We start from the raw sequence: 24,964 nt of genomic DNA on the forward strand, positions 1-24,964 counted from the left end.
AAAATCACGCTATGGAGTATGAACACACGAGGATTCTGGTACAGACGTCGAGATACTGGGACTGCGTTGTGAGAGACCATCGAAATTCGCACCAATGACGACCTCACAAACCGTGACTGTGGCTATAATCTTAGCAAGGCTTGGGAGCCAGCGACTGGGTTAATCAAGAGTAAATCGAGCAAACGTATAGTTGTGATGACCACGGGGGACAGAGCCATCACACCGATGTCATCTCAGACACCGTTGCAATCTGTTCCGCCACGTGACTGTGGCGCAGACGGCAGAGGAAGTGTGCCGAGGGCGGGGGGTTATTTAAATCGGCCGCCGCGACGACCGAACCCAGTTCCCCCTGAGCAGCCATAGCGTACGGATCTCTGTACCGGCATGTTCACAGGAGCTCAGTCCGTCAGTTCACCTGATGATGGCGACATGTATGATCGCCGAAATATTGTGCCCGTTGGACACTATAGACCGGCAGTACACCCATGGATATTTTGATTATCAAATACGCCGGGAGAAACTCAAGAATCACAACACTTGACTCCTTTGTTACTCCTAGACTTTTTGGAAGTAGGTAGTTACTTTTTTTGTTCACAGTCTCATACTTGACCCCAAATGTTACAGTTCTGATTAGTACTAGGAAATAAATACGTCTGGACTATAACATGTTATTGGGTATGTGAACCTGCTGGGCCATGCCAGTGTGTAATGGTCACAATTTTTATCATCATATTCAAAATTTTCCTTAGTCTTTTTTGGTAGTTCCCTTTAAAACTTGCTTTTTTTGCAATGGTTTGTAGATAATAGTTTTGATTTTAGTTTCTTCAGGCACTAAAGCCATAGCAGTTCCAGATATGAAATGCCCCTAGCAAAATGTTCAAATATCTGATTTGAGCTTCCCGGCAACTACTTCTGGGCAAATACCCTGAGAAAATGCTCTCCTTTATATAAGTTTTAGGAGTACGTCATTTGTAAAGGAACCCATATAAGTTTCAAAACTTTTGAGTTATTATCACTTAAAGGTAGAAGTTTTAAATTTGCATTATATCATTTTACCTGGCGCCTGGTAAGATGATGACATGTTATTCTCTGTAATTGTGTAAAAATCTTACAAAACTCAGAATCAGAAAAAGAAGTCACATTTTTAGAGTTTTCTTGGATTGCTGTGTGCTTTGGCAATTAATCCTACATCATTGTACATTTTTGTTAGGCATTTTAGTTTTGCAAATATGCCAACCTTTTGCTAAATATTTAGGATGCAGTTGTTTCCTCTCAACCTGCACTTTATATTTACAAGCAGTCAAAGAAGAATCTGAAGTTCACAGTTATCCTAAAATTACTGTGTTGATAGTATTTTAATAATGCTCTATTTCAGAATAATAACTGAAAAGTTGTTGCAAAATTCTTAAATGCATCCACAACGTGAAACTTACTGGCAGATTAAAACTGAGTGCCAGACCAAGACTCGAACTCTGGACCTTTGCCTTTCGCTGTGATAGCAGATCGAGAGTCGGGCTTGGTTAGCTCAGTTGGTAGAGCACTTGTCCGCAAAAGGCAAAGGTCCAAGTTCGAGTCTTGGTCCAGAACACAGTTTTAATCTGCCAGGAAGTTTCATATCAGTGCACACTCCGCTGCAGAGTGAAAATCTCATTCTAAATCTGCAACATGTTTTAAAAAATTCTGAATAAAATTGTTACAGTCAGCATCAAAAGAGTCAATTAAATCTATGCAGTAATCAGTTATGAAAGGGTCAAAGTCTTCCATACTATCATCCTCACCATTATCAATAACATTATCATTTTGCCTAAGGCTTCATCAAACTTCAGAATGTCTATTAATAAAGAATTAACATTTTGCCCAAGGTTTCATCAAAATTTGGAATGTCTAGTAATAAAGAATTATCAGAGAGGTTAACTGTTTCCTCACCCCAAGGTTCCAGTTCGTCACAACTCAATTCATAACTACTCAGTGCTCTCTCACTCAAATAATCTTGAAATATTTGATAGGCTTCATCACATATTCTTTACTGCTGTCACGATTCTATGTTCAATTATATTAAATTTTAAACTGAGAAAGGCATAAATATGTTTTTATTGCTACCGTAAAATCAGTTGTTTTAGGACTGCCAAATGCAACTTTGCATCTGTAGGCACTTCTCACTCACATATAAAAGTGGACCACTTGTCTTGTTTGGTATTACTGTAATCACAAAAGCATTCTTATTTGATATAAATCTATTCTGAGCTCCTTCAAATGCCTCTAAAATTTAGGCGCTACTATTTTGTGAAGCATTGCATACACGTTTGTGAGATTTATAAAGGGGGCCTCTTATCAGAGCAATGTTATCTCTTCATAATGAAAACAGATAGAGGATGAAGTCAATTACTATAATATAAAAAGAACGAAAATAGATATTTTACACATTACCAAATATCTTTGCTTGTACTGAAAATTTTCTCTAGCAGAAGCTTCTTTTTTGCTTTCCATCTCACATCTGATAAGGGAGATGGTCAAAAATTATTTTCCAAGTGTTCTAAATAGTAAGCATTTGATTACTACATATGCTAATGATTTGTCAGGTGTCTGTCTGCCAACAGTTGGCCCAGTTATAGTGAAGAGGTAAAAAACACCTTTATCAAAAGCAAGAAAGTGTCCCCTTTGAAAGTGATAAAAGTTTACATAGAAAAACTAATATTACTCACTTTAAACCAAGTGTTTCAAGAAGACGAAAATATTGTAACAATTTACAGTTGAGGACGTTAAAATAAATATTTCTAGAAACATGCAGTAGGGTCATATCTCACGATAGTATGCCATCTATTGTGAAAATACTGTGAATTATGAGATACTGCTAAAGACCAGTGTGGGGTGTAAGTTAAGTCTGCAACAAAATAACATCCAGTCTACGGGTATTAAGAAGGGTATCACCATACCTTAATTCGAGAACACTATGGACTGTGAATTCTGGATTAGTGTAATCCTTCTTGCCTTATGGAATAGTACTGTGGAGTGGGATCTGCCAAACTAATACGAAAATGGTTTATGATACATAACAGAGCCTTGGGAACTGCAGTGAAAGTGAAACAATGAACATCTGGTAAAGGTCTATTTATTCACTTTAATATTCTCACTATTTACACCATGTATATGCTACAAACTATTAAGTTAGTGAAAACAGATACTTAAATCACAAAAAGGAACATGCAAATTCATAATCATGAATATGAGATGTGAAACAGGTTTCCATATGATTAACTGAAGATTAACATTAACAGCAAAATGACCTATGTCAAAGGAGCAATTTTTCATAATCTGCTACAAATATTCTGAATATGTTGACTGGAAATACTTTTAAAGGGTGACTTAATCAGTGGCTTAACCTTAAATGCCACTGCAACTTGAAATTATCATGAATAATGTCAGTGACTATTGAGTCCTAGCAATAAATGCAGTGCTAAATTGCATATAAAAACTACTGCTGCAGTATGAAATGATGAATTAAATTACTGTGCAATAGAGTTTAAAAAAATTGTGTTTGGCCAAACAATGCTGTAACTGCACATTGCCGATATTGCCAAACACATTAAAACCACATGTTACCAGCAGAAAATAAATAAATTTCTTTATCTTTAGTATATCTTACAATGTACTGCACTTACATAACAGCCAAAAATTAAACTACAAACAAACAATTACCACATTAAGTAAGCTGGCAGCTACAATGAAAAGCTGGCAGCTACAATGAAAAGTAACAACCAAAAGGTTATTTCACTTTATTTCACAGTATATCATCAAAGTGTTTTCTCAATGCTGAATAAATATCAAATCCGCCAGTTATTTAGTGCTTCATATAATGCTAACGCCATCACTTTTTTCTTTTCTTCTTACTTCTTGGAGTACCTCCTGAGGCACTGTAAGAGCTAAGCTGTGATTCCTGACTTAGTGAGTCGCCAATAGTCATCTCCTCCTCTGCCTCCAAATTCTGTAACCTAGAAGAATAGCACACAAGTCTAAACAAAATGTTAAACATTTATAACTATGGGGGAAAGGTGCAGGATACAGAGCACTGACAATTATTACATAAATTGATGACATGAATAGAAAGAGTCTAAATAAAGTTACACCATCCTCCAGTAAATTGCATCAATGCACCCTTCTGCTAGCCGGAGCATGTACTGTGGAAAGGGCATTACTGTAGCACCAACAGATTTCATGTAATGTTCTTTTAAACACTGCTTTTCTTAAGAATACTGCTTTTTCTTACTTTTAAGATGCAATATCTGACCCATATGGAAAGTGTGGAGGGAAGGGGCTGTGTATCAAGCAAAAGTTTGAATGGGTCTATTACACATTTAAAGGCAAAAAAACTTGTTATAAAAAGGACTTCAAAGGGTACTTGCCTTTAAATTATGGAAACAAAAAGTAGAAATAGTTACAATATGACTGTGTGAAGTCATATCACAGTTCAACTGTTAATACTCAATAACAGGGTATAAATATGTTCGAGGGGAAAAAATCCCCAGATTTTTCTGGTTAAAAGTAGACATTTTTTTCCAGGTGAAAATACACTATCTCCATGTTGAGTGACAGTATACTTTTCCTCAGAATTGTAAAACTTATCAATTCTTTGAATGGTAAAAGTTTTATAAACCAATGTAGAACTTCCCACCACTTTAGGAATAACCCATTTTGGAAAGATGTTTGCTCCACATAAAATGTACCCTGCATATTTTTGTATTATGGCATGTTAGTCTCCAAAGCACTGAAATCCAGATTGTGATGCACTTTTGTCAGCCAATCATAGCTCACATCACATTATTTCACCAGCCAATGACAGCAGATATTCATAGCATAGGACGACTGATGTGGTCAGCCAAAAGCTTTGCACTGCCAAGTAGCACGAAAAGTTCACGGTTTAAATTAATATACATATAGTATAGCTACAAGAAAAGCCAATCTTTCACATAAAGACTGTGCTTTTTTGCATGTATTACCCTTTACGATCATTCAAACACAAACGAGCTAGTAAAATTTTAAATGTCTGGTCTTCTGGAGCCAGAATTTTTATAGGAAATCACTCCTCAAAGTGTTAATTTATGAATGAGAATTAACGCTCTGTGATTTAAGAAATCCCTCACACATTCTCACACATAATATACTTTATCTCACATAAAAGTACTTTGAAAGTAACGCTTCTGAAATCACCATTCACAATATTTGCCCACAACCTGTTAGAAATAGGTTCATTTGAGCACTTGACAGAGAGCACCAGAAGACAGGCATTACTGCACATGTGAAGCTACGTCAATGACATAGTCTAACGTTTTTTATGCCAATTTAAAGCGTGAAGTAGACATACAAACTTCCCACTTCTTTTGTACGAGGTGACTTACTAGAGTCTAAAGCAAAGTAATTACAAATTCATTCTTCTGTTTTTGCATCTCTAAATCAGTAGAAAAACAACAACCACCGCACATAAGATCTTTGTGTCGTTTTTTTGCTTGCAGACATACAATCTCGCGACCTTGACAAATTTAAAACATTCTTTAAACTTAACTATTCTTTCGAAACTGACCATGAGTGAGAAATGTGGGAGCTGTTATAGGGTAGTGAGTAGAGGGATTTGTTGCCAATCTTGTAGGAAATATTTTCACTGGGGGGGATGCAGTGGGGAGAATGTTGGGAGAACAGAAGAGGCTCTCTCCTGGAACTGCAGAGTATGCAGTAGGAACATTTTGATTGGGGAGCAGGAAAGGAAAATCTGTGCCCTTCAGGCACAGTTGGAGGAAGCAAGGAAGGAACTGATAAGGATCAAGGGAAATAGGGGGGAGGAGGGTGGTTGGGAACTGGCAGCTGGTAGGAGGATAGGAAGAAAGAGAACGCGATCTGATAGTTTTATCATCAACACCAAAAACAGGTATCTGCCACTGCCAGAGTTAAGTGGAGAAGAGCCTCAGGTAGAACGAGGAGCAGGAAATGTGCAGCACACTTCAACCGAGGCCAAGAAGCCTAGGAATGTACAAAGTGTTAGGAAGAAGAAAGTGCTGCTGCTAGGTAGTAGCCATGGGCGAGGTGTAGGCCCTCAGTTACAGGAAAGTTTAGGGGCAGCGTACCAGGCCACCAGTATCTTCAAACCAAATGCAGGGCTAAGTCATGTGATAGAGGACCTAGGGTCTTTATGTAAGGATTTTACAAAAGAGGACCATGTAGTGATAGTGGGTGGGGCGGGAAACAGTTTGGACAGGGATGGGGCATATGAAATAGGTGGTGACCTGGACAAGATAGCTTCCCTGACTCATGGCACCAATGTACACTTTGTTGAGCTGTTCCGGCGTCATGATCAGCCACGCCTTGATGGAGCTGTGAGGCGAATCAATGTGGGGCTGGGGATGGCTCTGAGGACGGCCAACTTTGCTCATGTTTCTCTGGTGCCCGTCGGGACTATCAACAGATGGGGTTTCACTAGGCATGGCCTACACCTAAACAGGACTGGGAAGGGAAGATTGGTACAGCTGATTCATGAAAGTATAGGGGGTGGATCTCGGGCCACACATGGTCAAATACCTGTTGTCATAGGTAGGAAAAGTAGGTCTTTTTTAGGATAAATCCAGACAACAGGTTCCCCTGCCTAAAGAGTATCTCTAGCAGTTCAAAAAATACTGAAACAATCACTCACAATACAGATTATAACACTCCAAAAATCACACATACCAGATGTCACAAAGAAAAACAAACCATCGGAAAGAGTAACATGGGGCATTTCACAGACTTGACAATCCTCCATCAAAACATGCAATCAATAAAAAATAAAATACAAGCATTAGAAGTTGAGCTCCAATCTTTGAACTGCACAGTAGTTTGTATTACTGAGCACTGGTGTAGAGACACAGAAATCCAACATGTAGTATTATCATTGTATGAAAGGGCAAACTCTTACTGCAGAACTACTTCAAGGGGTGGAGGATCATGCATTTATATCAGAAAAGGAACACAGTTCAAATCTAGACATGACCTCAGTACAGTAAGTGAAGACAAACACATTGAAATATCAGCTATTGAATTATCAGGGCTCGATATCACCAAGAAATTAATTATTTTGTGTGTGTATAGATCTCCCAGTGGTAGTGTGGACACTTTTTTCAATAAATTAACAGAAGTTCTAGATAAAGTCTCAAGTACAAAGGTCAACACAATTCTGTGTGGGGACATAAACATCAACACTAATATCATAAATGAATCCAGCAGCACCTTCATAAATATCCTTCAAAGTTTTGGCATGTCCCTATTGGTCAATAGTGCAACAAGGGTTACTACAATGACTGCATCAGTAATTGACCATGTGGCCACAAATATAGACAGGGAAAAATGTGATGTAGCTGTAAAAGATCTCGGACTATCAGACCATCTCTGTCAAATAACAACAGTAAAATCAGGCATCGAATCATTCCCTAAACTACAAGCCTATAAACGACATCTATCAGAAATCAAAATAAAATATTTTTCAAAAGAACTAGAAAAACAAAGCTGGGATGAAGTGTATAAGGAAACCAATGTGAATATGAAATTCTCCAAATTCTCCACATTGTTTAAATTGAACTTTGAAACAGCATTTCCAAAAGTATGCATGACTGTATCAACATCTCACAAAAACAGATGGATAACAGCAGGTATTAAGAAGTCCTCCCAAACACTTAAACACCTCAGTTCCATGAAAAAGATTCACAATGATCCAGAATTCTTAAATTTCTATCATAGATACAAAAAGATTTATAGGAAGGTGCTGATCGCTGCAAAAAAGTCATTTAATGACAAAATAATATATAATGCAGAGAATAAAAGCAAAGCAGTCTGGGATGTTATAAAAAAGGAAACGGGGAGAGGCAAACAAACGCAGAATAACATACTGCTAAGGGAGGGGGATAAGGTAATGAATGATCCACAACACTTAGCAAACTATGTAAACGAGCATTTTTCAAGTATTGCAGAGAAGTTACAGCAAAAATTCCCCAAAACAAATATAACACCTGCAAAAATTGTTGCACTAGATACAATGATGTTACTTCCAACCACAGAGAATGAAGTCAATAAAACTGTTCAAAAGCTAAAAAATAAAAAGTCAGAAGGCTTAGATGATGTACCAATGTGTGTACTGAAACAATGCATAGGGATTATACAAGGCCCATTAACAAATATAATAAATGAATCCTTCACATCAGGGACATTTCCAGAGCAGCTAAAACAGGCAAGAATTGTACCTTTGCTTAAGAAAGGTAATGCAGAAGACATAGAAAATTACCGGCCCATTTCCCTGCTGTCAGCATTCTCAAAAATAATAGAAGCAATTATGAAAGACAGATTAATGAATTATCTGAATAAATACAATCTTTTAAGCAAATCACAGTTTGGTTTTCGAAGTGGCAAAAATACGGAGTCAGCCATAGTAGAATTCACAAAAGTTGTACTTAATGCTCTTGATAAAGATGAGTGTGTCACAGGCATATTTTTGGATCTTTCTAAGGCTTTTGATACAGTCGACCACAAGATTCTATTAAATAAATTAGAAGCATTAGGAATAAGAGGGGTAGCTAATGACTGGTTTCGATCATACCTAACAGATAGGGTACAAAGAGTAGAGATAACACATACTTCAAATAGATCTAAACATTTAGTAAAATACTTATCAGAACCAAAACATATTAATATAGGGGTTCCACAAGGTAGCATATTAGGACCAATACTATTCCTGATATACATCAATGACTTTCCCAGTAGTGTTACTCATGGTGAGAAAATTCTCTTCGCTGATGACAGCAATATTATAGTCACTGAGAGAACAAGAGAACTCCTTACCGAGAAAGCAAATGAAACTCTCAAGGAAGTTTACGATTGGTCAATAAGCAACAAATTGACATTAAACATAAGGAAAACTAATGCCATGAACTTCAGTTTGAAGAGGAAAAATGACAATGTTAAATTAAATGTAGATGGCACCTCTATAGACTGTGTAACAAATACAAAATTTCTAGGAATGAATATTGACTCTCAGCTGAAGTGGTGCGAACACACAAAGGTACTTGCAAACAGAATGTCATCAGCATGTTATGCCCTTAGAATTCTATCATCTGTGTGTAACATGCAGTGTCTTTTAGTTACATATTATTCATATGTACACTCAATTCTTAGCTATGGCATTCTTTTTTGGGGAACAAATCCACAAAATATGAACACAATTTTCAAACTCCAGAAAAGAGCCATAAGAATAATAACCAGAAATAGTAGTCGAGCTCATTGTAAAGATCTGTTCAAAACACTGGGAATTTTAACTGCTCCATGTGAACACATTTACCAGTCAGTTGTACACATCAAAAGCAACATTGGCAATTACTGCACAAACAGCTCTGTCCATGACCATGCAACAAGAGATAGACTCAACTTACATTTACCAAGAAAAAATAAACATAAAACTCAAAACAGCATTTTCTACCAAGGAATAAAACTGTACAATAAATTACCAAAAGAGATTAAAGAAATTTCAAAAATACACTTATTTAAGAAGGCAGCTAAAAAGTACCTGTTATGCAATACATTTTATACATTGAAGGATTACTTAGATAAAGCAGAGTAGGGGTTTGATAAAAAAATGTTATACAAACAAATAATAATAATAATGATGATTATAAAACATCCAATATTCCACATAACACCTTCACTTTATTATTTTTCTTCTTTTTTCCTTTCTAGAGACACTCTCCCCTCAAGCTATGCATAGCACAATACTAACACCTCTTCCTCTTTCTGAGCTCAACATCTCACTCATTATGAAGGGATGCTGACTCAGTTTTTCAGGATAGCAAATGGGAACTTGCAGTACAGAAAATGGCCCAAGGATCACCTCTGTGTGTGTGTGTGTGTGTGTGTGTGTGTGTGTGTGTGTGTGTGTGTAGTGAGTGAAGTGTTATGAAACAATGTGTGTATAGTGTGTGCAGTGACTGATAGGGAAATATGAGTGAATAGTGTGGCATTACATTATTTAATGAGTTATTTGTAAATAAATTATTGTATACCAGGAGTAAAATCTAATGATTGTCTCTAACTAGAAGTCTGTAAATATATGTGTATACGAATTAGCTTATTGTAAATTGATCTAAGCTTGTAAATACTTTGACATGTCCTATATCCTTGTAAAAAGAGATCTACGGATGAATAAAACTACTACTACTACTACTACTACTACTAGATTCGAAGCCGATCTTCTTTGCTGGCTGGCTGGCTGCTGGAAAACTCCCTTGACTTCATCTCCGTAGAATGATGCTGAGTATGGGAATACTTAAGCCTCTCTCTCTCTCTCTCTCTCTCTCTCTCTCTCTCTCTCTCTCTACTTGTGAAAGAAGTAGATACACAAACTTTACATTCCGTTAACCAACGGTATATTTGAACTCCATGCAGAATAAAATTCTTACTTTCCACATATATATATGACTTCCAGTAAGTCACTTGCTCCATCCAACATCAGGAACAAATTTAATTACATTTATAAAAGAGCTGGCCTAATAACCATGACTCTACTTCACATGAATCATAAAATAAGTCTTGCCTCTGCCAAGGCTGGATTAGGAATTTTCACAATTACTTTTTCAACGACAATTTAAAAGGTTCGCCCACAACTGGCTGATGTAATATGGATGATTAAACAAGTGCTCTTTTAACATTTTCAAACGCATCATTTGCAACTTGATCCAAAGTCCTAGTGCTTCAGCTAATGCACGTATAAATACAGACACAGAGATATTAAGTCCGAATGGCAATATATTGAAATGATATGATTTCCCATCAAACAAAAATGCTGTATACTTTTAGTATTCTGGATGTAATTCTATTTGCCAATATCCCGCAATCAAATCCATTATGCTACAGAACGTTGCCTTTTCAAATTTGGATAACAATTTGTCAATGTTAATTGGTCGGTCTCTCTCTGTCTCTATAGGTCGATTCAATGTATGAGCATCTAAAACTAACCGTACTCCGCCTGTAGCTTTCTTTACCCTGACCAGACGATTACTCATTATGCTGGAACTTCGTTCTATAATATTATTATCAATCATTTTGTTAATCTCATCCCGAACTGCTTCCTTCACACTCACCGGTATTGGATACAGTTTGCACAAGAATGGAGTGTCATCTTTGATTTTGAATTTACAGATATAGTCGCTGACGTTACTGGACAGTCAGAAAACACTACTTCATACTCCAATTAAAAATTTATGTAAATCTTGCCTTTGTTGATCGGTTAATACCTGGGATTCATTAACTTTGTAGTATATCAGTTCGATGTGTTCCTTGAGCCACAGTATCAACCTTTGGTGACAAATTGTGCTGTAGCTATTAATCGTAAGCACTGACACTCAGTTGTTTGTTTTACAATGTAATTACCTGTCACAAATGGTGTCCAACATCTACTGCCCCGCTACCAAAACAAAGATGCTTTTTGTCAAAGTTTAAGATGACTTAAAACTCTAATAACCAATCTAAACCAAACAATACATCTCTATTAATATTCTCAACTATTAATAGTGTTTGATGAAATAATATTTTTCCAATACTGCAGTTCACTTTCGTATTTCACAAGTTTACTTTTTGTTCCTGTTATACCGACTATGTACACTCCAGTCACTGGCAATACCAGTAAGTGCTGTTTATTCTACAGCGAGTAAAAAAATGCATTTGAGATGAGTGATACCTCATATGTTAACCTCGGATCCGCTGTCCCTGCTATTATAGGCTATGGGTTATTAGTGGCTAAGCTTGGTTCTTCAAGTAGCAACCATTCCTTGTGGGTATTTTGTGTGTAAAATTAACATACTTATGTGGAACAAGGCCTACTAATGTATTTGCAAGACCTGGGCCCCAGCCCTGGATCCACGTCAAAGAATGTTTTCATCATTACTACTAATTATGGGTTGGTTACCGTAACGAGATACTACATTCCCATTTTGTGATCTTAGGTTACTCTGTACAAATTCTTGAGAATTTAATGGATTTAAATTTGAATGTGGATGTTTCTTTTGATAATTATTGTTACAAATTCTCTTATTGTAGTGGTGTACTTTTGCTAAGTTTGTCTCGTGCTTTTTAAAGTTATTTCCACTATTTCTTTTATAGCTTGAACTTTCACCTTGGTGTAAAGTTTTCCTGCGGTCCTTACTTATCGCATCGAGTGCGTCAACAAGAGACATCAACTCATCTATCGTTCCCCAACCGCTACATAAGATGTCTTTTCTCACATACATGGGCAATCGTCTTCTTCCATTGGTTTATTTAAATACTTTGCTCGTGTTAAATGCCAATCGAAATATTTCCTCATAGTATCAGAAGCATTATTGTAATCCGCAGCTCGTGGTCTTGCGGTAGCGTTCTCACTTCACGTGCACGGGGTCTCAGGTTTGATTCCCGGCGGGGTCAGAGATTTTCTCTGCCTCGTGATGACTGGGTGTTGTGTGTCTGTCATCATTTTACCATCATTGACTCGCAAGTCACCGAAGTGGCGTCAACTAAAAAGAACTTGCAATAGGGCGGACGAACTTCCATGCATGGGGCCTCCCGGCCCACAATGCCATACGATCATTTCATTTCATTGTAATATTTTGGGTTCCACAGATCTGATATCAACTTTTCTTGGGAACTAGCAGACTTCCTTTTGAAAATCCTCCCAAGAGGAAAAATTCTCAACATTTACCATTCCCTCTTCTGAGGCTTCCCCTAGAAGGTGTCCCCCCCCCCCTCCCCCTAGCAAATTCTATTTTCTTAGAATCTTCCCAACTTTTTGTAATGCTTGCTTAAACCTTTTTAAGAAATGGTTCAGTTGTACAAGTCCGTCCAGCTTAAATTTAAGGAATTGTCTAGATAACACTGAATTAGCCCCCCACCCCCCATTGTAAATCAGTCACAGCTTCACTAGTTAACACCCGATTAGATGACGTTACCTTTTTTCCTACTTTCTCCTGGATCAGCTCGAATTCTCTCCACAACTCATCTATGCCCTTCCTGGTATCACCAAGTTCTGAAGACAGAATACGTGATATGTTTCCGGAGGTAATTCTCTCGATAACTTTTTGATCAATAATTTCTTCAAATTGTTCCTCCAAACTACTTACATTTATGATATCAGAGTTCATACTTTTCTCTTTGAAATTTCTTTCTACGTTATCTACTCACGTACTGACACCTATAGTTTGCGACTGAATAATCGGTACTGATTCATTATTCTTATCTACACTCTCTTTCAAAGTATTAAATCTCTGCTTTACAGCATTTAACTTAACATTGCACACATTTTCAAAAGATCCTAACTTTTCATTAATTTCAGATTCCACATTATTACATCTTTCCTTAATCTTAAATTCTAACCTTCTTGATAAATCCTGAAATTGTCATTCTGTTTCTGACTAAGGTCATTAAACATTTGATTTACGCGAATGGTCAAGGAATTAGTCAGTACTTCTACTCTACTATTTAAGGCGTCAGATTCAGTCTTAAGAGCGTCCATGCCTTCCCGTAGATTACTAAATTCTTTGCTTTGGGAGTCTACTTTGGCACTTAGTAAACCTAGATTTGTCATTTGATTATTTAGAGTTTCACTTTGGGCACTCAAAACTTCACTCTGGGTATTTAATTGTGATTCTAATGAGTTTAACTTATGACTATGAGCATTTAAACTTTCATTCTGGGAACTTAATTGAGATTTTACCAAGCCTAATTCTTTCCTTAGAGTCTCATTCTGAGCATTTGATTGCATACTCTGAGCTTTAATTAAATTTATCAACTCAGCCCAGTCTAGCACTTCTTTACTCACTTTCATAGCCATATCTGGTTCTTGAGTGTCCTCAATTTGATGAATATTGTCCATGCTTTTATATGCTTTAGGCCTAGTAAGCATTTAAAACTAACATTAAATACTATAATTATACAAGAAAAGTTCACTCAACAATATGTACCACTTCACACTAAAGTAATGAAGTTTTATTTCATGCTCAGCTGGCATAGAAGTCTCGTTGGTGCCGGCAACGTCGGATGTAGGTTGGTTTCCACCTCTGCGTCCCCGCAAAGTGTGCGAGAGCTGTATATTCCCCACACTGGATCTTCTCGGTTGAAGTGTTCTATGCATATTTCTTCTTAGACAAATGTGTCGAAATCTTCCTTGCTGTTTTATTGTTGTGAATTTTCCATGTCTTTCACCATTTTTCATTCAAATTTTGCTTCATTAGATACTTGAACACATTCCAAAGTCTCAGAGTAAATCCCTTGTCGTGTTATGTTTGGTTGCTAGGGGCAACATGTAACAACTTCTTCTGTAGTTGTTGACTTAAAATTCCCGTTTTCTTGGGTCCTTTCACACAGGTTGCCATGTTCTAACACTTTTGACGCCGACTTAACACGCGACATAAATGTACAAACTTCCCACTTCTTTTATACGAGGTGACTTACTTGAGATTCATAGCCGATCTTCTTTGCTGGCTGGCTGCTGGAAAACTCCCTTGACTTCATCTCCGTAGAATGATGCTGGGTACGGGAATATTTAAGCCTCTCTTTCTCTCTCTACTTGTGAAAGAAGTAGATACACAAACTTTACATTTCATTAACCAGCAGTATATATGAACTCCATACAGAATAAAATTCTTACTTTCCACATACATATATGACTTCCAGTAAGTCACTTGCTCCGTCCAACATCAGAAACTAATTTAATTACATTTGTAACAGAGCTGGCTTAATAACCATGACTCTACTTCACATGAATCATAAAATAGGTCTTGCCTCTACCAAGACTGGATTAGGAATTTTCACGATTACTTTTTCAACTCATCATCTTTCACATGACAATAGTCAATGACACAATAGGCACAGAGCTGTATAAAAACTCCATCATTCCTCCTCTAAAAACATCTATAGATTGCCCGACAAGAACTTGTCAGCGCTGTTTTTTGACCGCCGCGTCTACTTTCTTCTAGCGACTGACTTTAAACCTACACACACAAACATGTGACGCACAGTAGGTAAGATTTCACCATCCCACACTTGTATCTAGTATATAATTTGTTCGAGGTGGTAGAAGGCTGAGTGGTTGTAGAATTTACACAGAAATTCTTGATCACTTCATATCCCCCCTCCCAGATTGAACATGCGATATTTTATATCTGGTATCATGCACCGCGGAATTTGAATCCCTGCCAGACGTCATTTAGTGTGAGAGCGCCACAGTGGAACACGTGGTTCCAGTGGCTAATAGCGGTACCCCCGATAGAGTACTTAAGGGCCTGCCTCTCGCTCAGCCAGCCAGTCTAACCTCGCGTACGCCTCTGGACACATCGCCTCACCTTAGACAGCTTATTTACTTTCTTGTTCTGTGTACGAGTGGGCGTGGTTGTTAGGTTTTCTTGTGACTCCATAGTTTCAATCTTGTTGTTGTTCGTTCTGTCCTCCGTTGGTCGTGTCCATCCTCTTCCATTGTGTTGTTGTCGTGAGCCACTCCGTGGTTCCCGCCGTGCTTTCCGTCACTTCTACCCCGCGACCATTCCAGTCGCCATTACAACATTATGCAAGTAATATCATTTATAATAACATATCTTAACAACATACATTTTTTTACATAGTTTTATATACATCTCTCCTTTCTATAACAACAATCTTTCTCTTATTGATTCTCTATTTTTTTCTCGAGGTTTTGGTCAGCTTTTCTAATATTTAGGAATCGTGAGGACTTTTTCTCTTTTCTCTTTTTTTTTCCTTCAATTGAAAACTTCGGGTTTTTATGACGCATTAGTAATCTATTTTCCATTCTTATCTTTTTGTATTACCTTTTTCCTAAACATCTTTTCATGTATCCCTAAAACATCTATGGATTGCCCCACAAGTACTTGTCAGTAAAATTCGACTGCCACGTCTACTTTCTTCTTGCGACTGACTTTAAACCTGCACGCACAAACACGTGATGCACAATAGGTAGGATTTTACCATCCCACACTCGTGTCTAGAATATCATGTGTTTGAGACGGCAAAAGGCTGAGTGGTTCTAGAATTTACACAGAAATTCTCTAATCCCTACAGTAGGAAGCCTGTGCTTGATATCTGCTCTACCCATACACCATCTATCTCTACTCGTACACTTTCTGTCTCTACTCCTACACCTTCTGTTGCATTTCTGTTTGGAATTTTGTGCATAGTGGGGCACCACATGACCACATGCAGCATACTGTTCACAAGAGACATATGGAGTTACTATACATATGGCAAATGCTTTATCATATCCTATCAAGATAAGGAAGGCAAAATTAGAATACAGTCCTTGTTACAGGGTGTATACGTGGACGACGAAAAAAAATTCCTGGATTTCCCGGTTAAAAATACACTTTTTCCTTGTTAAGTAACAGTATGCTTTTCCTCGGAACTGTAAAAGTTATCAGTCCTTTCAATAGTTGTGATCTTACACCACCGTAGAATTTCCCGGCACTTTAGAAAACTAAACTAAGGGGGAAAAACACGTTTTGGAAAGATGTCTGATATGCAGTAACATGTACACTGCATATTTCGTATTACGAAAGTATAAATTCGAATTCCACCAAACACCGCATGTTACTTTCCATAGAATTGAAATCGAGGTTGCAATGCACTTTTGTAAGCCGGCCGTAGCTCATGTCATACGATCTCGCCAGCCGATGACAGCGGATATTCAGAGCATAGGACACGTGATGTAGTCAGCCAATAGCAACATCACTGTTAAGTAGCGCGAACACACAAATCGGGAAAGGTAATGGTTTAAATTAATATACATAGTGTTGCTAAAAGAAAAGAAAAGCTTTCACGTACCCTATAATATTGGCCTCTAAAATTAATAAGCTGCAAGAGAAGCTAGGCTTTCACAAGTAATGTTGATCTTTTTTGCACGTGTTTCACTTCAAGATACATCACAGAAATGTGTCAGTAAATTATTTAACGACATAAATGTCTGACCTTCTGGGCTCGAAAATATTCAAAATGGTCGTTCTCAAACATTTGAATTTTGAATGAGGGTCAAATGCTCTGTTTTAAGAAATTCATCAGACATTGGCACACAGAGTTCATCTTGTGTAAAAGGAAATTTACTTTACTTGAAAGTAACGGTTTTCAAACAACCATCCGGAATATTTTCCCGCGACGTTATATTCGTTTCAGCAGTTACGCCAGATGAGAAGCGTCGCCGTGCTTGCGCAGACGCAGGAAGCCCGTACGTTCATACGTGTAAAACATTAAAAGATCTTACATTACGTCATAAAAGAAACAAGACATTAGAGGATACTCCAAGAGCATAGGAATTTTGTGAACCCTACTAAAATGCATAATTCGGCTTAAAGTGCACATTTGTATGTCCAGATTCAGATGTACCAGTACTGTATTATCTCATAATTGGTTCTTTATTATGGCATAATGCCATACTTGCTAGACGATGAAACGTGTACTTGAAATGTAGCGAACTGTTGAAACTAGGCAATAGTGTGGAATTAAACACTTCGCTTCAAATAAATTTACTGCCTCAGCAGAAAAGATTAATTAAAGTCAAATTTCTTTAACAAACCAACAAAGATAACTTCATTGTTCTGCAAGGCGATTAACACTTGACTATCATAAAGGTACAAACAAAATAAAATCTGAAACTAATAACTTATTTTAGCCTTCCGTAATTATGAGTATGTATTTTAATTCACTTGATAGCTCCTGACCACAGAAATCCGTTTTGTTTTCATTTGACGTGAGAGCAATAAACGAAGAGGAAACAGCAAAATTACTTAACATAAACATGGGTCACGTGGAGGCTACCACCTCCCCACTACAACTTTGAACATCAGGTCCGGATATACAATATTTCCGAACTGGGCCAATATTAGATAGTTGAGCTCCCCATTCGTAGAGCTTTGAGGCGGGATGCCAAAAATTAAAAAAAAATCGACTTTTCAAAAATATCTTCATATTGTAGCGCACGTCTTTCTGAAGAGTCTGATACATAAAACATATATGATCGAGGCAACATAAGGCAGGTTATTTGGTCTTAAGCGTATCGAAGTGCAGTGCCACGCCTCTTCATACAGCATTCTTCTACAGCACGTCACTGTATTTCGCTCTGTGGAATTCAAACGTGTACCTCTTTTTTAAAAAAAAAAAAACCTCGCAATTAATACTGTGTGGGATTATTTGTGACCGGCAGAACAAGGACTCTTCAGAAAATTTGCAATCTTAACTGCCTATTAGCTAATAACTTGCTGTTCTGTGTGACATAAAATTATATATAGGATACATAAAACGAGTAAAGACAAGAGACAAGCAAGACAGTACACATTTCTTCAATCCTTAAGTCCTAGCTTTTTTTTCCTCTCCAATCTTGCCGCAGCTTTATATGACGTACTTTCCTTTCTGGGAAAGAATCTATTACGCCATCAAAGTTCGTCAACGTTTTGCTACATGAAAAAACGAAATGTCGTCGCCCAATATCAGAAAAGCTGTTAATACAAATAATACCCAAGACTGGTGTGGTTTCTCGATCTTATTACGTGTATTTTGTCATTGTCTGCTAGATAAAACGAAATAGGCCTGCCTAATATTGCAACAGTTGTTACACACACCAAATAAACGAGACTGTTTTGGCAAAAATGGTCATTTTTATAACACGACAGAATATAATTCAGGAAGCACCAAGCCCATTAGGCCTACTACAAGCAAAAAGTTTTATGTTAGGAAATAATTTCACATTTCATTTATACTCTCTAGCTTCAGAAGCATGAGATTGAAAAGTAATAGTATGTAATTTTTATATAAATTTGAAATCGTCATACACTTCCGTAATTTGCGACGGTCTCCGTTTGTTCTCATTCCTTGTTCTAACAAACAATGTTGTCATCACTAATTCTGTAACTATTCCTGCCAGTGTCAAAATTTTTCTCTGGTTAACTTCACTAACCCTGCCACAATCACCGGTTTAGTTATCCCGCATTTGTTCTCTGGTTACGCGTTATTAAGAGCTCGTGCATCGCATTTTCTGCGCTACTCCCAGAATAGAACTTCAGTTGCTAGCCAGGGACTGTAGTGTACCGGTCTGGCCAAAAATTTTCTGTCAAAATTTCATTTTCTTGGATACACGGCGAAGACAACATGTTAGATGCCTGCTATTCCTGTTAGTCGTTTATTTCCACTCTGATAGCCTGAAACGATGGAATTCGCTAGTAATTATAACAACGCTGATGATTTGGAAACCCAGTCAACCAGGAACAGTTTACAGCGATTGTCATTCACCCTTACGGCTTTATTTGCTCAGCTCGTATAGACCCGTCCCCTTTTGTCTGCAGGAAAGTATTTTTCTAGATGCAACGGGGATTCCCCTGGCAGAGACATCACGTACACTATGCACGCATTCAAAAATCAATTTACGATTCATTCAGAAATCAACCTAGAATTTGGTCAAAAAAGTTCAACAACCAACAGGGATGCATTCAAAATCACATGAGTAATCGATAGACCAACGTGCGCTGGATGCTAGGCGCTTTGTGAAACAAGGTCTTTTTCCTCAATAATATGAATTTGGTGCCCCCACCCCCCGAAACTGCCGCCCGGGACAGATAGTTACCCCTGTTTGCCCCCGCTCCCTAGTTTCGGGCCTATTGCGCATACGTGAATCTGCCAGCTTAGGTGCACCAGTAAAATTTTTCTGGATAGCATCTGGCTGCTTGCTGCTATTGCTTATACAACTAACTGCCATACTTCTGTAGCCAGAAGCGGGAGAAGGTACTACTCATACGCGACTCAACTGCACGTGCGCATAAACTCGCCCACAACCGCTCAAACGAGTCTAATATAAACAGTTGTGACGTCATGCTCATCGGAGGCAATTTGTTGTTATAAAACATTGCATAGTCTTCCTAAAGCCTTGACAAAATTTTGCTGGTGGCAGACACTTGTACGAGCTCTGTGTTTTGTTCCTGTATAAGGCGCGTTTCCTTTGCAACTTAGGTTTTATTTTTGTTTTTTTCTCTCGTTCGTGTTTTATTGCTGCAGTATTATTGTAGTAGTGAGATACAGTAATATTCTTTGTTATAGTATTGGTTCTTACTAGTCAAATTTACAAAAATGTAACCAAAAACTAAAACAATGAAAAATTCCCGGAATTCTAAAAAATCCCCGGGTATTTCCCGGTTTTCTCCTGGATGAAAAAATTCCCGGATCTCCCGGTTGTCTCGGGTCGTATACACCCTGTGTTACAATATTAGTTTCAAAACTACACTTTACAACTCACAGTGCCCTAATATTTTGCAACTTGGTGACTTGAACTTAGATTTTATTTACTTATTTATACTCTACAATACTATTATGTAACATTTCCAATGAAGTTTACATCTAAACAGCACTGCAAAAAGCTAGTAACACGGAATACAGAGTTTCCACAAAAATAAAAAGAAATATTAAAAAAAGTTGCTTGTATGCACCAAGAACTAAGAAAATTAACCTTTTTATGACTTTTTCAAACTGTATAAAAATTAACAAGGTTACTTGTGAAGCCATTGGCAGTTTATATTCTACTCTAGGAGTAAATATAAAGCTTTGTGGGGAGTTTATATTCTACTCCAGGAGCAAATATAAAACTTTGTGGGGAGTTACAATGATAAAAATGTTGTGTTGTCGGTCTATAAATTATTGAAGAATGGTGTTCTGTAAATTTAAGACGTAAACAACACAAATTAAAAACTAATGTCAAGCCTAGTGGAGGTACTAGACAAGTGTTGAAACATTTCTTGTGAACTAAAAACATTGTTTTTCAAGGAAGGCAAATATGTAAAAAGCTTTTCAGTGTGAGTCTTGGGAAGCCAATTTTCTTGGAGTAACATTACTGTATTGCCTCGTGTTTGGTTCTTTATTATGACACTATGCCATTTGTGCCAGAAAATGGAAATATGTAATTGAAATTCAGCGAACAGCTGAAAGTAGGTAATAGTGTGGAATGAAACATTTCCTTTCAAATATATTGACTAGCTCTGTGGAAAAGATACACGCCAAATTTCTTTAGCTTTGCAAAGCAATTAATGCTCAATTTCCAATAACAAGGAAATGAAATAAGATCAGAAAACTGGAATTAATAACATATTTTACTCTTTCGTAATTAGTTTATATCAATTAATTTCATAGTTACCAGCCACAGAAATCCATTTTGTTTTCATTTGATGTGAGAGCTGAAAACGAAGAGAGAACAGCAAAATCACAAAACGTAAAAGCGGGTCACTAGGAGACTACTCCCCACTACAACCCCGACTGATCCGTGCATGAAAAATTTTTCTAGGTAGCATCTGGCTGCTTGCAGCTACTGCTTATACATATAACAGCCACACTTTCAAGTAAGAAGTGGAAGGAGGCACTGCTCATCATGACTTCAACCCTCTGCAAGCAGTTACCCACTGGCAACTGCTCAAACGAACTTAATTCAAACAGTTGTAATTCCATGCTCATCGAAAACAGTTTGTTGTTATGAAGTATTGCATAGTCTTCATCCTCAACCTCTTGACACATTTTGCTGTCAGCTGACACTTGTGTGCTCACTGTGTTTTGTTGTTGCAAATGGCGCATTGTCTTTGCAACTTACGTTTTATATTGGTGTTTTTCTCTCATTTACATTTTATTGTTGCAGTATTGTTCTGCAGTAGTGGGCTAAAGTAAAATTCTTTGTTAGAGTATCAGTTTTTACCAGTCAAAATTACAAAATTACAAAAATTTAACTCAAAACTAAAACAATGAGAAATTACCAGAATTCTAAAAAAATCCTGGGTTTTCTGCCAGACTAAAAAATTCGCAAGTTTTTCCCGGTTGTCCTAGAGGGTATACACCCAGAATAATAGCAACAGTTCCTTGTATTAGATTCAGAATACGTTTTTAAGAAAGGCCAAACACAGCTGTCTCACTTTTAAACCATTTCTTACCTCATTATTTACCTTCCAAAGAAATACAAAAGTTGTGTTGCTTTTTGCTTCATGTAGATGATCATATAAAAACATTACAATCTGGCAAATGCTGTTCTTGGATTACATAAAATACAAGCTTTTGATTCAGTACATTTTTCCTGTCGACAACAATTCATTTGGCGACTGTGACATAAGTTTCATGCTGTATGGTTCACTGCTCAAAAATGCACATTGCTGATGAATCCATCAACATTTTCAGGAGCTGGACGTATAAACCTTCATTCTTTCTATAAATGAAAGGAAAACCTTCAACAATTTCAGATTGGTCCACTGCCTCAGTCATTGGTGTTATGTGACCAAAAGGAATGAGTTTTTAGTTCACAGGTTTCTTATACTGGTACATTCTCTGAGTGTTAGACTTGTAACCCTACTTTTGGTTAGTGGCATTTTCTCAGGGTGTGCAAGTTACATGTAAACATCCAAATAAAATTGAAAGAAAAATGATAGATTATTTTATTTCATTTGTTTGAATATATGTTTCATTATGGTGTGTTTATAAGTCATTGTACTGCTCCATATACTACAGATACTCTCTCCACTGTTCAAAGTCATCTGCTACTGCTGTGCCAGCCGCCAAGGTGTTGGATCTGTTTCCAACGACTCAATATCTTCATCATTCCCTGGAAAAGTGCATGCATGCTTGTGCTCTCAGTCCTCTTGCCTGTCCCAGGTGTTGGTTCGGTTTCTAGCACTTTTTGTGTTGATTGTTGTTTTTGAGTTGCACATGAGTCTATTATTGCTTATGCAATCAGGTTGGAAGTTTAAATGTTTAACGTGGGTAGTGAAAGCATAGTAAGGCAGATATTAAATACCTGTTTTTCATAACTTTCTTATTATGAAAAGAAACAAGTGATTGATAGTGGCCAACCATACGTAACTCTCAGGACATCTACCCAAGTCCAAGGTGTGGGAGGAGGGTTTGAAAGACATTTCCATACAGAACTGTATGAAGTTGCAGAATGGCTTTCTGGGTGTGATGTACTCAACAAATTTTACTGCAGGACCTGTTCACTATTTTCAAATGAAAAAACTTTATATAATCATCAAGGATACGACGATCTGTATCACTAAAAATAGTTTTTTTTCCAAATTTAACAAATTTACTTTGTCTCCTACTAAAATTGATAATTTTATGGATCACTAATGAAGAGCTGGAATCAAGCTGCATAATGAAAAAGTGAGAAACAAGGCAGAGATATTACAAAGGCTAATTAATGCTGTATGATAGTTAGGGAAACAGGAACTGGCAATCGAAGATCATAGTGAAAATGAATTTCTTACTGCAAGTACTGAGTATGATTCTATACTGATCAGCAAAGAACATTCAGCAGCATCTAATCTTCTGTGTAATCTCACTAAGTATTCAGAATTATTGAATAACTTCAGTTGCTAATGTATTGAGAGACTAGATCTACGATGTAGTTCAGAAAACAATTTTGTGGCCATTGGCCATCATGCTTGTTGAGACATCCCATATCAGTAACGAGTCTCAGCTGTTGACTGTGTTGCGATACTTTCAAAAAAAAAAAATTCCTGTAGGCAGTATCTCCCCCCATGAACCATGGATCTTGCCGTTGGTGGGGAAGCTTGTGTGCCTCAGCGAAACAGATGGCCGTACCGTAGGTGCAACCACAACGGAGGGGTATCTGTTGAGAGGCCAGACACACGTGTGGTTCCTGAAGAGGGGCAGCAGCCTTTTCAGTAGTTTCAGGGGCAACAGTCTGGATGATTGACTGACCTGGCCTTGCAACATTAACCAAAACGGTCTTGCTGTGCTGGTACTGCAAACGGCTGAAAGCAAGGGGAAACTATGGCCGTAATTTTTCCCAAGGGCATGCAGCTTTACTGTATGGATAAATGATGATGGCATCCTCTTGGGTAAAATATTCCGGAAGTAAAATAGTCCCCCATTCGGATCTCCGGGCGGGGACTACTCGAGAGGATGTCGTCATCAGGAAAAAGAAAACTAGCATTCTACGGATCGGAGCGTGGAATGTCAGATCCCTTAACCAGCAGATAGATTAGAAAATTTAAAAAGGGAAATGGATAGGTGAAAGTTAGATGTAGTGGGAATTAGTGAAGTTCGGTGGCAGGAGGAACAAGACTTTTGGTCAGGTGAATACAGGGTTATAAACACAAAATCAAATAGGGGTAATGCAGGAGTAGGTTTAATAATGAATAAAAAAAATAGGAGTGCGGGTAAGCTACTACAAACAGCATAGTGAATGCATTGTTGTGGCCAATATAGACACGAAGCCCACACCTACTACAATAGTACGAGTTTATATGCCGACTAGCTCTGCAGATGATGAAGAAATTGAAGATATGTATGATGAGATAAAAGAAATTATTCAGGTAGTGAAGGGAGACGAAAATTTAATAGTCATGGGTGACTAGACTTCAAGAGTAGGAAAAGGGACCACACGTTTGTCTGGCCTCTCAACAGATACCCCTCCATCGTGGTTGCACCAACAGTATGGCCATCTGTATCACTGAGGCACACAAGCCTCTCCACCAACGGCAAGGTCCATGGTTCATGCGGAAGATTTTATTCTATATAGATTTTATTATATTTATTTATTTATTATATTATTATTATTATATTATATTATTATACTTTATTATATATAGATCTACAATTCTATACAGTTATACGTGTTCGCAACGCATTCCATGTAAGTTCAAACAAAATCCATTAATTCCGGAGTAGTCACTATGTCAACATTACAACTGCATAGGCACAGTTTTTTGTCACTGTTATACATGTTTGCAATGCATTCCGTATAAGTCCAAACAAAATCCATTAATTCCGGAATAGTATGACCACTATGTAAACATTATAATTGCATAGGCACCGGTGTTTTTGTCAATCAATTATCCTAACTTTACATCCTCAACCACAATATGCTGAGACATTTTCAGATGTCCTCACGTACCTA

General features: G+C 37.5%; 1 protein-coding gene across 7 annotated transcripts in view; it reads right to left on the reverse strand.

Moving 5' to 3' along the window:
• Window positions 1–3,093: 3,093 nt before the first annotated feature.
• Window positions 3,094–24,964, reverse strand: part of LOC126335504 (uncharacterized) — a 141,184-nt gene continuing 119,313 nt past the window's right edge. For all 7 annotated transcript variants that reach the window (XM_049998851.1, XM_049998852.1, XM_049998855.1 and 4 more), the window contains exon 9: window positions 3,094–3,989. In XM_049998851.1, coding sequence (XP_049854808.1) covers window positions 3,866–3,989 — 124 coding nt within the window. In that variant the 3' untranslated portion in view covers window positions 3,094–3,865. The remainder of the gene's footprint in view (window positions 3,990–24,964) is intronic.

The sequence above is a fragment of the Schistocerca gregaria genome, chromosome 2, assembly GCF_023897955.1.
Source record: "Schistocerca gregaria isolate iqSchGreg1 chromosome 2, iqSchGreg1.2, whole genome shotgun sequence".
Taxonomy (NCBI): Eukaryota; Metazoa; Arthropoda; class Insecta; order Orthoptera; family Acrididae; genus Schistocerca; species Schistocerca gregaria.